At 41.5% G+C, this 14,152-nt stretch overlaps 1 protein-coding gene across 5 annotated transcripts in view; it reads right to left on the minus strand.

Moving 5' to 3' along the window:
- Window positions 1-458: 458 nt before the first annotated feature.
- LOC147125243 (zinc finger MYM-type protein 3-like) overlaps window positions 459-14,152 on the minus strand; it is a 141,488-nt gene continuing 127,794 nt past the window's right edge. For all 5 annotated transcript variants that reach the window (XM_085999873.1, XM_085999880.1, XM_085999854.1 and 2 more), the window contains 4 exons: window positions 11,745-11,859; window positions 10,677-10,937; window positions 7,201-7,318; window positions 459-3,142 (listed from right to left, as the gene is read on the minus strand). In XM_085999873.1, the coding sequence (XP_085855999.1) occupies window positions 2,941-3,142; window positions 7,201-7,318; window positions 10,677-10,937; window positions 11,745-11,859 (696 nt within the window). In that variant the 3' untranslated portion in view covers window positions 459-2,940. The remainder of the gene's footprint in view (window positions 3,143-7,200; window positions 7,319-10,676; window positions 10,938-11,744; window positions 11,860-14,152) is intronic.

Genomic DNA, 14,152 nt, shown 5'->3' on the forward strand with positions numbered 1-14,152 from the left:
TGTTAGAGGTCCATGTCTGTAGAGCAAGCCTAAACTGGCAGCTATATTTACAGCACAGATGTCGCCAGCTGTTACTCTTTCTGAAACAAATGACCTCATACAGTTAGCACAACAAATACTTTGACGAATTGTTCAGTCAGTGTAGATTAGAGTGGAGGGTGGAGTCGGGGGGGGGGGGGGGCAAGAGAAGAGGTTGACAGATCTGGGAAATTTCCCACACTGCATTTTGCAATTATTCAGCAACACTTCGCAAACTTTGATGTGGTGAAGAAACAGAAAACAAAAAAAAGCAGTCTTACAGATTTTTCCCTCGTTGTTCTGATGGCTTAAGCCATAAACCAGAAGATGCATCCTTTTTAGAAAATCATTTTTATCACAACCGAGTCGAGCATCAAGTTTGGGAATTCTGCACAACTGTTAAGTTATAAAGGACCAATGAATGCACAAAACACAAAAAATGCAACTGGAGAACACGATTAATCTTTATGTTTTCAGCCACTTTTCTACAGTCTTTTCCAATAAAATAAGATGACATCATAGTTCAGCTTTGGTCAACAATTTATACAATGACACATACCAGTGTGGTTAATCTTTGAGACAGTAAAACAACCAATGCCTGTTAATGGATGGGTGGGGGTGCATTTTAACACACCCAAATTGAATCCCAGTACAGTGCAATCATTATTGATATATTACTTATTAGAAAGAATCTAATAAATACACGATTGCATTTCCACAAGCAGATACCATTTAACAGGGTCCATTTGGAACAAACTCAGGCCACCCTCTTTCTTCTACTCCCTTTTCCAAGGCAACAGAGTATTTTGGAAGCATTACATCACTATGTAATCAGGTCTCAAGATTCTTATTGTTTCAACTGACCCATCTACCAAGAATTTCTTTTACTCTAAGTGGAGAAGACATAGTTCTTCACAGATTACAGTTCAACATAAGGAAGATATAAAAAGGGTCATTATAGTGTCCCTACACTAAATACCCTAAAAATGCTTCACTGCGGACATGTAAATACTTTTTTCCTAAATTTTACATCACATCCAAAAAAAAAGTACACTTTCTGAAATGATCGAGTGAAACTCAACTGCTTTCTTCTAGATAGGAGTTTTAACTATTGGTGATTGTGTTACAGCAGTTTTTAAATTCCTCGCAATATCAGGTCCATCCAGTTTGCATAAGCACCTTTTAAATTTCTCTTTATAAAATTAAATTTAAACTGTGTGTGAACTTGGCAAACCGTCAGGTTACCAATTGAATACTGTGCAGATATTTACCATTTTAAAACAGATTGGTTTTACACTGATCTAGCTCACTGAAACAGATTCATATATACTACAGAAAAACACACGAGACAGTATCCCCTTTTTGATCCCCTTCTCTCCTGGGTTACTTCAAATACTGAATTTCTCAACAGTTCAGGTGAACCACCTGGCAGCACAAGGATACAGCAAGTGCTCAACACTTCTCTTGCCTTAACCCCAACCCTTAATCATCAAAACTGAGGCAAATATTTCAGTCCATTAGCTATCTGTAGGAGCTGCAGAGTTTTTTTTTTAAAGCTTTGCTTCAAATTATAATCCACCAGTTGTGTTCGTAGTCGTGAGAGCATCACTACCCTGGTTAATGTTCCTCACTGTAGGAGCACTTAGGATGAGATGAGGGAATTACAAAGGATTATTTCAACAGAAATTAAAATTCAGATTAAGAAATTGCAGGGAACAGAAAAAAAACTCTCCATATAACATTCCTCCCCCGCCCCATATTTCAAGGTCCTTTGTACTAGCATTTATGATATCAACTAGCACATATAAATCTTCACAGCCTTTTTGGTTATAATAATAAAAAATACACAAAATACAATCAAATATTTTTACAGATTCAGAAATCAGCAAACATATCAGCGGGGCAGGCGAGGAGTACGGAGAAGGGTTAATTTGTGATGCTCAAGCTCGTCTTGTTTCTTCTCTTCGGAGAGCATTTTCTCCAGCAAATATTCACTAGAACTTCAAACCTTTAAATCTGAATAAGGCCCAGCAGACTGCACCAGAAAATACCCTCAAGGCAGACATGTGCTTCACACTGGTGGTATTACTTTTTTCACCCTTCAAATCAATTATAAAAAAATATTATTTTTTTTAAAAATGCTAATCATGCACTTGGAAACATTTCTCCATGCCCATTCCTCCCCCCATCTTCCTCAGGGAGACAGCTGAGAATACATTGTTAATGCAACAGCTGAACGCAAGGCTATTTCAGAGTGCATATTCCAGATGTGCCTCAGTGGTTTGACGCCATTTGCCTTCAAATTTTCCTCCTGACCATCTGTGAGCAATGCAGTAACTTAGAACAAGGCTACATGGCAACAGTTTCTGGTGATATTTAACCTCAAACAGCCAAAGACTGAACACCAACACCACCCACCACCCCCCCACACCATTCCTCTTTTTCTAAAAAATAACATGGGAGTGATAGGTGGAATGTTCTGGAAGGCAGGCCAGTTTGCAGCATTCATCATTCCACTTTGCTGACCATTTAAGCAATTCTAAAATCCCAAGCATTGCAATTAAATGAAGGACTCTCCCATTGCATCAGCGTGCACACTGCTAACCATCTCAGCTGTTCCATTCAGAGCAAGTGCAAAGCTGCTTGCTTATTGACTGCAGGAGTTTTAGGTTCAAAGTATTTTTTTTGGTCTCTAGAGAATGTTATGTACACTCGATTGTCAGCAAGTGCACTCAAGCTAAAAGGGATACTGTCTCTAAACAATGGCGATAGTCTAACCGTCTCTGCTCTCACAAATAGGCCACATGACTCTGCAAGTACGTGTGTAGTAATTTTTTTCTGCAGCACCAAGTAGGCCAGCCTATAATGACCCATTGCTTTTCTAAAAAAAGTAACAGAACTCTGTACAACATCTACTACACATCATCCTTCAACGTCATCGTCTTCGAGTGAATCCTTCGAATCGTCATCATAGATTTCCTTCACAGCCATGATTCTGTTCAGCATGCTCTCCAACATACTCCGATCCATGGGGATAACAGAGTACCACAGGGGGCTCTCCGCCACACAGGAACGCTCAGGCTGCAAGTAGAAAACATCGTTCCTGCTCTTCATACTCTCAGGGCTAGAGCAAAACAAAAACAAAAAATTACTTCGAAAAATATCATTCACAAAATACTACTAGTTTTTGTTGTTTTCACCTCCTCCAGAGTTCCACTCTGCTGTCAAATACAGCCTAAGAATTTTTTCAGTCAAGTCTTGTAGCAGCTAAGAATACCTCAACCTTTGGCTCCACTTCCCCTTTCTTCTGATGACTCAATTGGGAAATTAATTCCCTAGTGTGGTACAAAGTCATACAAAAGCATCATAGCTGGAGGTTTGATTCCTGAGTTAGCTAACTTCTGCCAAAGAGCAATGGAGTCACTGCCATTGGCCACTGCAACCATGGGTCACTGATGGGAATTTGCACGCAAACAAGTGGCTGAATACAGAGACACCAGTATTCCCGGCCAGAATGGAGATGATTGGGTAATTTCCCCATCAATCACTGCTGTAAGTGACTGAGATTGGTTTTACACATGTAATTTGTATGTAACTATCCTCCACTCACTAGTTTGCTGGAGAAATCGCTGCTTTTATTGGGAGAAGTTGCGGTAGTTTTGGCCATGAATTCTGTTTACTGCAGTTCGTAGAGACTCTTTTTAAAGAGACTGTAAATAGACTTCGCTTGTTGTGTAAATAAACTTCACTGTAAAATACACAAGTCCTCCAACTCATTGGCTGACAGTGGTGAGAGTAGACAGTCCGCTTAACGGATTGGTTTTGATGTCCCCTCTGGTCAAATAGCCGGCTGACACATTCTATGAAAAAAGGTGACGTACTGAGATGCAATGGAATTATACCAGATTAAAATCAGTTCTTTCAGTAGAGGGGGAAGAGAACACTGTTCCCTTAAAAAGGGGCACAGTCTTCATGAAGACGATTCTTTTGAATCTTTGGAGTGGCAGGGGCAACAGAGGAGGAAGGCCAGAGAGACGTGCATTATTTTTGTTACGTCATGCACAAGCAGCTTGTAGCTTTATAAACACCAGCAGAAGATGGAAACAATGTGTGCCAAATACATTTTCAGAAGACATGCTGACCTTTAATACGGAATAAAAATGTCACCTTGCTAGTAAACATGTGCCGTTGTACTGTAACATATGAATTAAAAGAAACTGATCAATTCTATTTGATGGCAATCATTGATCACGGTGGAAAGGTAGGTTTAGCAGCCTTTTGGTGCCAAGTGACGTGCATGCGATGTTGGTTGGTCTATTTGAGGACTGTTGTTAAATGCAAGACATCTAAAGCTGGAAGCTTTGCTTTACATGACCTGCTCTGAAACTTATGAATACATGGTAAAATGGTTTATGTGGAGATTTAAAAATAAGCTTTTGCAAGATGTTCCATAAAGAAATCTTAAATCGATAACCGCAAATGATTGGAATCTGTTTTGAGTGACTCGCACTAATCCAACAAGCTCTGCAGCAAACCGCACCAAAACTGTCGTCCACTTTATCTGACAAAAGCAGCACAGCTCATTCTCTGTCCTTAGCCACTTTGCCAAATCAGCAATGCATGCAACATTCGCCAGTCTCCTCATAGTCTCCATAATACGGTTTTGCTTGTGGATGAAATACTGAAATGTTCCTTTTTAAAAAAAGATAAACAGGCCTGGTCTTTGTTCTCTCTTTAAAAAAAGCTAAAATATCATTTCACAAATGCTGGGATATAAACTCTACTTGTGGCAGCTGGGGAATTTAAATTCAATTAATTAAATAAATCTGGAATAAAAAAAGCTAGCGTCAGTAATGGTAACCATGAAACTACTGGATTGTTGTAAAAACCCATCTGGTTCACTAATGCCCTTTAGGGAAGGAAATTTGCCATCCTTACATGGTCTGGCCTATGTGACTCCAGACCCTTAACTGTCCTCAGTTGTTCAAGGGCAATTAGAGATGGGCAAATAAATGCTGGCCTTGCCAGCAATGCCCACATTCCCTGAACGAATTAAAATCATTTCAGCATTTGTGCAAGTAGAATCAATACTTCCAAAACAACTCCTATGCCAACATAGCGCGCGCACTCACCACATGATCAGACCATGGCTGATCTGATCTTGGCCTCAACTCCACTTCCCTACTCACAAGAGGAATTTATAATGGGGAACAAAGAAATGGCAGACCAACTAAATACATATTTTGGTTCTGTCTTCACAAAGGAGGACACAAATAACCTCCCAGAGATGCCAGGGAACATAGGGTCTGATGAAAGGCTGGAACTGAAAGAAATCAGTATTTGTAGGGAAATGGTGTTTGGAAAATTGATGGGACTGAAGGCCGATAAATCCCCAGGGCCTGATAATCTACATCCCAGGGTACTTAAGGAAGTGGCCCTAGAAATAGTAGATGCATTGCTGGTCATCTTCCAGAACTCGATAGACTCTGGAACGGTACCCATGGATTGGCGGATAGCTAATGTTACCCCACTATTCAAAAAAGGTGGTAGAGAAAAGGCGGGGAATTATAGACCGGTAAGCTTGACATCGGTAGTGGGGAAAATGCTAGAGTCCATTATAAAAGATGTAATAGCAGAGCACTTGGAAAGCAGTGACTGGATCGGACAAAGTCAACATGGATTTACAAAAGGTAAATCATGCTTGACTAATCTACTGGAATTTTTTGAGGATGTAACTGGTAAAATAGGTAAGGGAGAACCAGTGGATGTGGTGTATTTGGACTTTCAGAAGGCTTTCGATAAGGTCCCGCATAAGAGATTAGCGTGCAAAATTAAGGCACATGGGATTGGGGGCAAGGTATTGACTTGGATAGAGAACTGGTTGGCGGACAGAAAGCAAAGAGTTGGAATAAACGGGTCGTTTTCCGAGTGGCAGGCAGTGACTAGTGGGGTACCGCAAGGATCGGTCCTAGGACCCCAGCTGTTCACAATATATATTAATGATCTGGACGAGGGAATTGGATGTAATATCTCCAAATTTGCAGACGACACAAAGCTGGGTGGGAGGGTATGCTGTGTGAGGAGGATGTCGTGAAACTCCAGCACGATTTGGACAGGTTGGGTGATTGGGCAGAAACATGGCAAATGCACTATAATGTGGATAAATGTGAGGTTATCCACTTGTGGCAAAAACAGGAAGGCAGATTATTATTTGAATGGTAATAGATTGGGAGAAGGGGAAGTGCAAAGAGACCTGGGTGTTCTTGTACACCAGTCGCTGAAGGTAAGCATGCAGGTGCAGCAGGCGGTTAAGAAGGCAAATGGTATGTTGGCCTTCGTAGCAAGAGGGTTCGAGTACAAGAACAAGGATGTCTTGCTGCAGTTGTACAGGGCCTTGGTGAGACCGCACCTTGAGTATTGTGTGCAGTTTTGGTCGCCTTACCTGAGGAAGGACGTTCTTGCCATGGAAGGAGTGCAGCGAAGATTCACCAGGCTGATACCTGGGATGGCAGGAATGACGTATGAGGAGAGATTGTGCCGATTGGGCTTATACTCACTGGAGTTTAGAAGATTGAGAGGGGATCTCATCGAAACCTATAAAATTCTGTCAGGCCTGGACAGACTAGATGCAGGAAGGAAGTTTTTGATGGCCGGGGAGTCCAGAACCAGGGGTCATAGTCTAAGGATAAGGGGTAAGCCATTTAGGACTGAAATGAGGAGGAATTTCTTCACCCAGAGAGTGGTGAACCTGTGGAATTCTCTGCCACAGAGGGCGGTGGAGGCCAGTTCATTTAAATATATTCAAGAAAGAGTTGGATATATTTCTTAAGGCTAAAGGGATCAAGGGATATGGGGAGAAGGCAGGGACCGGGTACTGAATTTGGATGATCAGCCATGATCTCATTGAATGGCGGAGCAGGCTCGAAGGGCCGAATGGCCTACTCCTGCTCCTATTGTCTATGTTTCCACCCCCCCAGGGAAAATCTCTTCAATCTGCATCTATATGTATACTTGACCAGTAACTGTGATATTAACACTGGGTGCCTGAAGTAGAAAATATTCCATTCCAAGCACTGACCGTCTTCATCTTGATCACAAAAATCTACCCCAAAATGCTTAATTTTTCTAATGTGTAAAGACAGCAAGTTTAAAATGCAAGCAGGAAAGATCTGGTGGCCTCACCATTTCGAAAGGTAGAACTCATAAAATTTCACAGGACATCTTAATGGATTCATTCTGTTTTCTCTCTGCTCGAAAACAGCAACTTCCTCTTCACGTTTCCTCTTTCCCACAGTGCTGCCTTTAAACAAAAAAAGCAGAGAACAAAACTGAGCCACGTGCAGCAATACAAATGATTTTCATAAAATTTTAATTCAGAGACTTTCCTGAGAAATCAATATTTAGAACTTAGTGCTTCAGGCCATATTATTTTTAGTAATTAGACACCCTGTACAGAAACAAAAGCTCAACAATCTGTTTCAACCTTTGTACTGGAGGATGCTCAGAATTTCAATTTTAGTAAATAACAGTTCAGTTCAGTTCAGTTCAAATGCTTTATTGGCATGAAAGTTTACAGAGAACCATATTGCCAAAGCTTACATAGCAAAAAGGTACAGTTTTCCAACATTCTGTAGGTGTCAATCGATTTGACATTTGTTGGGTATATACAATATTACTTTTAAACAATATTAATTTTAAACAGTCTTTCTACTTCATTTGGTACGTTCAATATTAATTTTAAACAGTCTTACTTTTAAACAGTCCTCAGGTTGTGACATGTTGTTACATATTTAGCCCCAAGGTATGGTCTGTCTCCTTCTCCTAGGACTAATCTCAATTTTGACAGATCATCCAATTCCTTGAAATCTGGGGTTGTTTGGCTTAGCTTGTTGAATAAAATGTTTCTTGATGTGTTGAATTTTTCGCATTTTAGGAGGAAATGCATTTCTGTTTCAACCTCGCCAGCCAGACATTGATCGCATATTCTATTCTCTCTAGGCTGCCAGGATTTCTTGTATCTGCCTTTTTCAATTTCCAGTTGGTGGTCACTTAGTCTGTACCTGGTGAGGGTCTGTCTCTGTTTTGTGTCTCTGATGGTCGTGAGGTAGTCTGCCAGTTTATATTCTCTTTTTAGGGCCCGGTAACATTCTAATCTGCTTTGGCTTTCGGTTATTTTGTTCCAATGTTCCAGGTAGGTTTCTTTGCATTTTTTAATGATTTGGTTCACTCGGATTGGTGTTTGGACAGCTGTGTTGGTCTGGGGCTGGTCAGGGTCCGGCTGAGTACTTAGTTTCAGTAGCAGCTGACTCAGGGGACTCTTTTCTGGGTTTAGCTCTTGGGTCTGAAAGGCTTTGAAATGAAGGGTGTCTGGGGAGCTAGATTTGAGGTGATTTAGGAAGTTTAGTGCTCGTTTTTGGATGTTTATTATCAGTATTTATATAAACTCAAAAAAAAATTCCCCCTATCCCTTTTGTCCCTTCCTATCCTCAAGGCATCAACTCTTGGTGCATACAGTTCCATGGGCACCAGGAGCCACCTGGTACCTCTTCCAAATGGACATTCTTTATGTTTGAATCTGGACAATGAGTGCTCTTCCTATGTGGGGGTCTTTCAGCCAAGCTCAATCCTGTACTCGCCAGATGTCAACACATGCACACTTTCCAGCAGAAGATACTGGATGGTACACAGAATTAGGGACTTCCCCCATCTAGCCCATGGTGCCAAAGCCAATTGTAGCACTTAAACTGTTGTCCTGGCAGATATTTTTGGCAGGCCATTAGCAAGCAACTGAACTATGGAAAGGCCATCACAGTGGAGTCCAATCTTATTCTCACTTGACACCCACATACCGCCTTAGGGTCACGAGTAGGAATCCTGGCTCATTTTTTCCTTCCTGACCTGGGGAGCGGAGATCAATTGTGGCATTCCAATTACTAGCATGGCTGAGATCAGTTAAGCCAGCGCAGTCCAGGAATCAAACCTGGGACCTTCTGGTCTTCTATTTTACTGCACCAGTAACCCTTTGGCAGGGGGGCGGGAGAGGGAGTGTCTTTTATAATCCAAAACAGAACCTACTGCGAGTGAAAAGGTTAATACTGCAGATACTTGTGGTCTCCCGCATAAAAATGACTCGTTTCCCCCGCTGAGAAAACATTTCAGAGTCTTTCAGTACACTTGGGTTATAAATAGAAAAGAAACATTTAAAAATAGGAGCATAGCAGAGTGAGGGACGGGGAAAGGAATCACGAAACCAGTTCAACGTGAAAGTGGCGCAAACTTAGCCGTTCCTCCACAGGGGAGAGGAAATGAAGGTGGGTGGGGGGGCGGTGGAAGGGAAAGAGAATTAAACTAATCAGCAAAGGTTCATTTTCATCGGCAAAATGATGCCACATACTCCTTGGAAAACAAGAGTCTAAAGTCTAAATGGGGTAGAGGAGCAAAGGGATCTAGGGATACGGATACACAAAATCACAAAGTAGCGACACAGGTTAATAAGGCCATTAAAAAAAAGCAAACAAAGCAAAGGGTTCATTTCCATAGTGACAGAATTGAAATAGAGAAGTTATGTTAAATTTATACAGAACCTTGGTTATACCACAGTTAAGAGTACCGTGCACAGTTCTGGTCTCCATATTACAAAATGTATATATAGAGACACTGGAGAATGTGCAAAAAGGGTTTACAAGGAGGATACCAGGACTAAAGAGGTTATACCTATAAAGGAAAGATTGAACAGGCCAGGGCTCTTTTCTCTAGAAAAAGAAGGCTGAGGGGTGACCTCACAGAGATCTTTAAAATTATTAAGGGGTTCAATAGGGTAGACGTAAAGAAGAATGTTTCCACTTGTGGGGGGAGTCTAAAACTAGGGGTCATAAATATAAGATATAAATCCAATAGGAAATTCAGATGGAACTTCTTTACCCAGAGTGGTTAGAATGTGGAATTCGCTACCACGGGGAGTAGTTGAGATGAATAGATTCGATGCATTTAAGGGAAAGTTAGAAAAACACTTGAGGGAGAAAGGGGAAGGAGGAGGATATGTTGATGGGGTTAGATGGATAAGAGTGGGAGGAGGCTTGTGTGGAGCATGAACTTCAGCATCGACTAGTTGAGCCAAATGGCCTGTTTCTGTGCTGTACATTCTATATAATTATTCCAGATTATCCCAGATTTGCTAATATGGACCCTGATCAGAAATAAAGCCCTTTGTTGTTTATTTTCTTACACCTGGTTGGAAAAGCCAAGAGATTCACAGGTACAGGCCCGAGTCCCTGTCATATTTATCCACAGCAAGAGAATACATGGACAACCAGCATCCATAAGGAGATTTTCTCCCATACCTTTCTAAAGGATTCGACTCTGGTATGGTTCCACAGGGAGAAATCACACTTGCTCTGGTCATCACTCTTCGTGCCTGAGCATTGAAGAGTGTCCGTGGCTATTGGATTATGGGGGGGGGGGGGGGGCACAAGCAAACCCAAACCTATCCTCAGCAATAATAAATATTTAGAAAATAGCTGGGAGCTAGATTGGTGTTCATTACTTTACATGTCCTAGTCGAATGCAAGGCCCCCCCAAACTTCCATCAAATTATTCTTTGCTTTGTTCCTCTTTTCACCTACCCCTCCCAGATATATCTTTGGATATACAACACTTACTTTGATCCCTTCCCTTTTTGTAATGAGCAGGCATGAAATAGCGGATGCTGACCAGCTTTGTGGTTCCTCTGGGTGTTGTGCACTTCCTGGACTGGCGAACAACATTGGTGAAGGATAGTCGCATGTGCTCTTCTACACACTTCAGTCCAAAGTACTTTGTGTTAAAGAACATGAGTGTGTTTAGCAGAACAAAGGGGGAGTATACGCCCAGTTGCTTACATTCCCAGAGATGCTCTTCCTCTACCCGGGAGAATATTAAACCTAAGAGAAAACAATTTCACAATATTAAATGAAAATACTCATCAAATCCACAGGTATTTTTTTTATGCTGCTATTTAATTTGCATTGTAGAATATTCTGAAGTAAAATTAGAAAGTATTAGATTGTTGGGCAGTTAGCATTGCCCCCAGCACGCTACAACTTTGCAGGTGGAGGAGTGGAAGTAACTGTGGGACCACAATCTGTAAGGGATTTATATAAAATGAGTATGGGCAGTCAAGCCAATTTCTCACTACAGTTTATAATGCAATAAAACAGCAGGACATGGTTTGGGGGGGGGGGGGGGGGGGGTGGTGGGGAGAATACAGAAGTGATACAAAGCTGTATCTTTCGTGGGTACAAATAAGACACATCAGCTTAATCGCTCTCCACCATTGTTAGCTGATCAGTCTTGCATTGGGAAAAACTTAAGGAATACATTATTAGGTACTTCACAATCCAGTACCAGATCAAAATGGAAATATGAAAGAAAAAGTACATAGAAACAAAACAATAAAAACACCCAGAAACAGGGAGCAGAACATATTATTCACAGCTTCATTAATGAAAAAAACTTCAAATGCCAGAATTCAAATAAAAACAAAAAATGTTGGAAACACACAGCAGGTAATGCAGCGTCTAAAAGAACAAGAGAGGCTAATGTTTCAGCTAGGACGCATCAGAAACTATGTATTTTCAATTTCTACCTTGTAGACAACCTCTGATCAGTTATTCTCCACCAACAGATATAAACACATGTGGGTAGACGTGTGCATTATTTTTAAGTGGTAGGAAATCGGAAGAACTTACCATTTGGTAGCAAACTTGGTTGCCAGCCTTGTAACATTTTATTCAACTCTTGGACAAAGGTAAGGTAATAAAGATCAGTGAATATATTCACCATTCGGTTGTTTTCAAGCAAAAACTGTAATAAAACATATCAAAAACAGCAAAATGTTAAATGACGTAAACACCTGCTTATCATCCACACACAAAAAAGATCATTTTAACTTACCTTTTGCTATGGGCACTCTGATTAAATCTATTCTAATTTGAAGAGCTATCTGTACCTTTTCCCCCTGTATTTATTTCCATTTTAGCTTGGCAGCTCATTTTGATTGTAAACACTCTCATTACTGGACATTAGTGAGCAGATAACTAGATTAGATAGCTAGGTACTGAAGGTTAGCGAGGCACCGCACATTTAATTCCCCCATGGAGTCTCCAATGCTGCACTGCTGTGGGAGGAGCACCAAGTAGAGAGCTGGCAATTCTGCTCGAGGTGGGGAGGGGGAGGGAAAGAGAGATAGTTGTCTCCAGTCCCCAGAGAACATGATGAGGAAATGTGTTATATTATGCCCTCACTTAAATTACTTTATCCCTCAATCATCATAGAATCATACAGCACAGGTGGTTATTTGGCCCATCTTTGGGAGAACTATTCAATTAGTCCCACCCGCCGCTCTTTTCCTATAGCCCTGCAAAGTTTTCTTTTTAAAGTAAATATCCAAAATCTATGAACCACAAACACAAAAGAAGATTTGATTTGTGTCAGTGTATGGAAATAGTGTCTAGGGCTGCCTACATTTTTTAAGTTCAAACTCTTAATGATAGCAGATCCTGGACAGGACAGTGGCACCGCATACTGCAACAGTAATACTCAATGTTAAAGTGGGATGATCATTGGTTTCCCATTCTAATCAGTTCCCAATGACAGAATTCTCTAAATGGTTGTCCATAAAAATGTTGGTCAAGACAGTTTTCCCACTGTTTGATCTGAGGCTATTGCAGATTTTGAAAGCTAATGAGCTAAAGAAAAAAATGATGATTTTATCCTTTCCTTGCTTTGGGTGCAAAAACTAATTGTATGGGGGGGGGGGGGGGGGGGGGCAAGATGATAGAGAAAAGAAGAAAGTGCGAGATAAACAGGCCCTCAAGAGTTGAACTGGCTTCAAGATGGCAGTCTTGAAAATGGGAGATTAGAAGTCATTCTTGTGTGGTAGTCTTAGTAATTGAATAGGAACATCTAACGTTTTCTGGAACTGTTGTTGACAACTGGCCAGACTGGTGCATTGTAACATGGAGGGTAGATCGATCACTGGCAGCTGAGATTATTCCCATTCTACTCCAGATAACCTTGCAAGTCAATAATGTAACCAGGCAGGGCAGTCCGAACTTGACAATCAGTGGGAAATTTACCAGTGATCTGCACGGATTTGGAAAGTTAAACTCCAGCAGCGCCTATTCAGACACTTTGATAATTTGCTTTGATGAGGGAGTTGAGTCTCTAGAGTTAAAGTGTGCACTCCATCTTAGGCAAAGGGAAACACTGAGCAGTTCTGTTTTGAGTCGCTTGAGCACAATAGAGTCAGAGTTATACAGCAGAGAGAGAGGCCCTTTGGCCCATCGTGTCCACGCCGGCCATCAAGCCCCGTCTATTCTAATCCCATTTTCCAGCACTTGGTCCGTAGCCTTGTATGCTATGGCGTTTCAAGTGCTCATCTAAATGCTTCTTGAATGTGTGAGGGTTCCTGCCTCTACCACCCTTTCAGGCAGTGAGTTCCAGATTCCAACCACCCTCTGGGTGAAAAAGTTTTTCCTCAAATCCCCTCTAAACCTCCTGCCCCTTATCTTGAAACTATGCCCCCTGGTTATTTTCCCCTTCGTAGAGGGGTCAAGTTCCTTTCTATCTACTCTATCTATGCCCCTCATAATTTTGCACACCTCAATCAGGTCCCCCCTCAGCCTTCTCTGCTCCAAGGAAAACAACCCCAGCCTGTCCAGTCTCTCTTCATAGCTGAAGCACTCCAGCCCAGGTAACATCCTGGTGAATCTCCTCTGCACCCTCTCCAATGGAATCACATCCTTCCTATAGTGTGGTGACCAGAACTGCACACAGTATTCCAGCTGTGGCCTAACTAGCGTTTTGTACAGCTCCATCATAACCTCCCTGCTCTTATATTCTGCACCTCGGCTAATGAAGGCAAGTATCCCATATGCCTTTTTAACCACCTTATCTACCTGTCCTTCTGCCTTCAGGGATCTATGTACATGCACACCAAGGTCCCTCTGATCCTCTGTCCTTCCTAGGGTCCTACCATTCATTGCATATTCCCTTGCCTTGTTCGTCCTCCCAAAATGCATCACCTCTCACTTTTCAGGATTAAATTCCATTTGCCACTGTTCTGCCCATCTAACCAACCCATCTATATCGTCCT

The sequence above is a fragment of the Somniosus microcephalus genome, chromosome 1 (genome assembly GCF_052327205.1).
Source record: "Somniosus microcephalus isolate GS21.2 chromosome 1, FLI_Smic_1.0, whole genome shotgun sequence".
NCBI classification, from domain to species: Eukaryota; Metazoa; Chordata; class Chondrichthyes; order Squaliformes; family Somniosidae; genus Somniosus; species Somniosus microcephalus.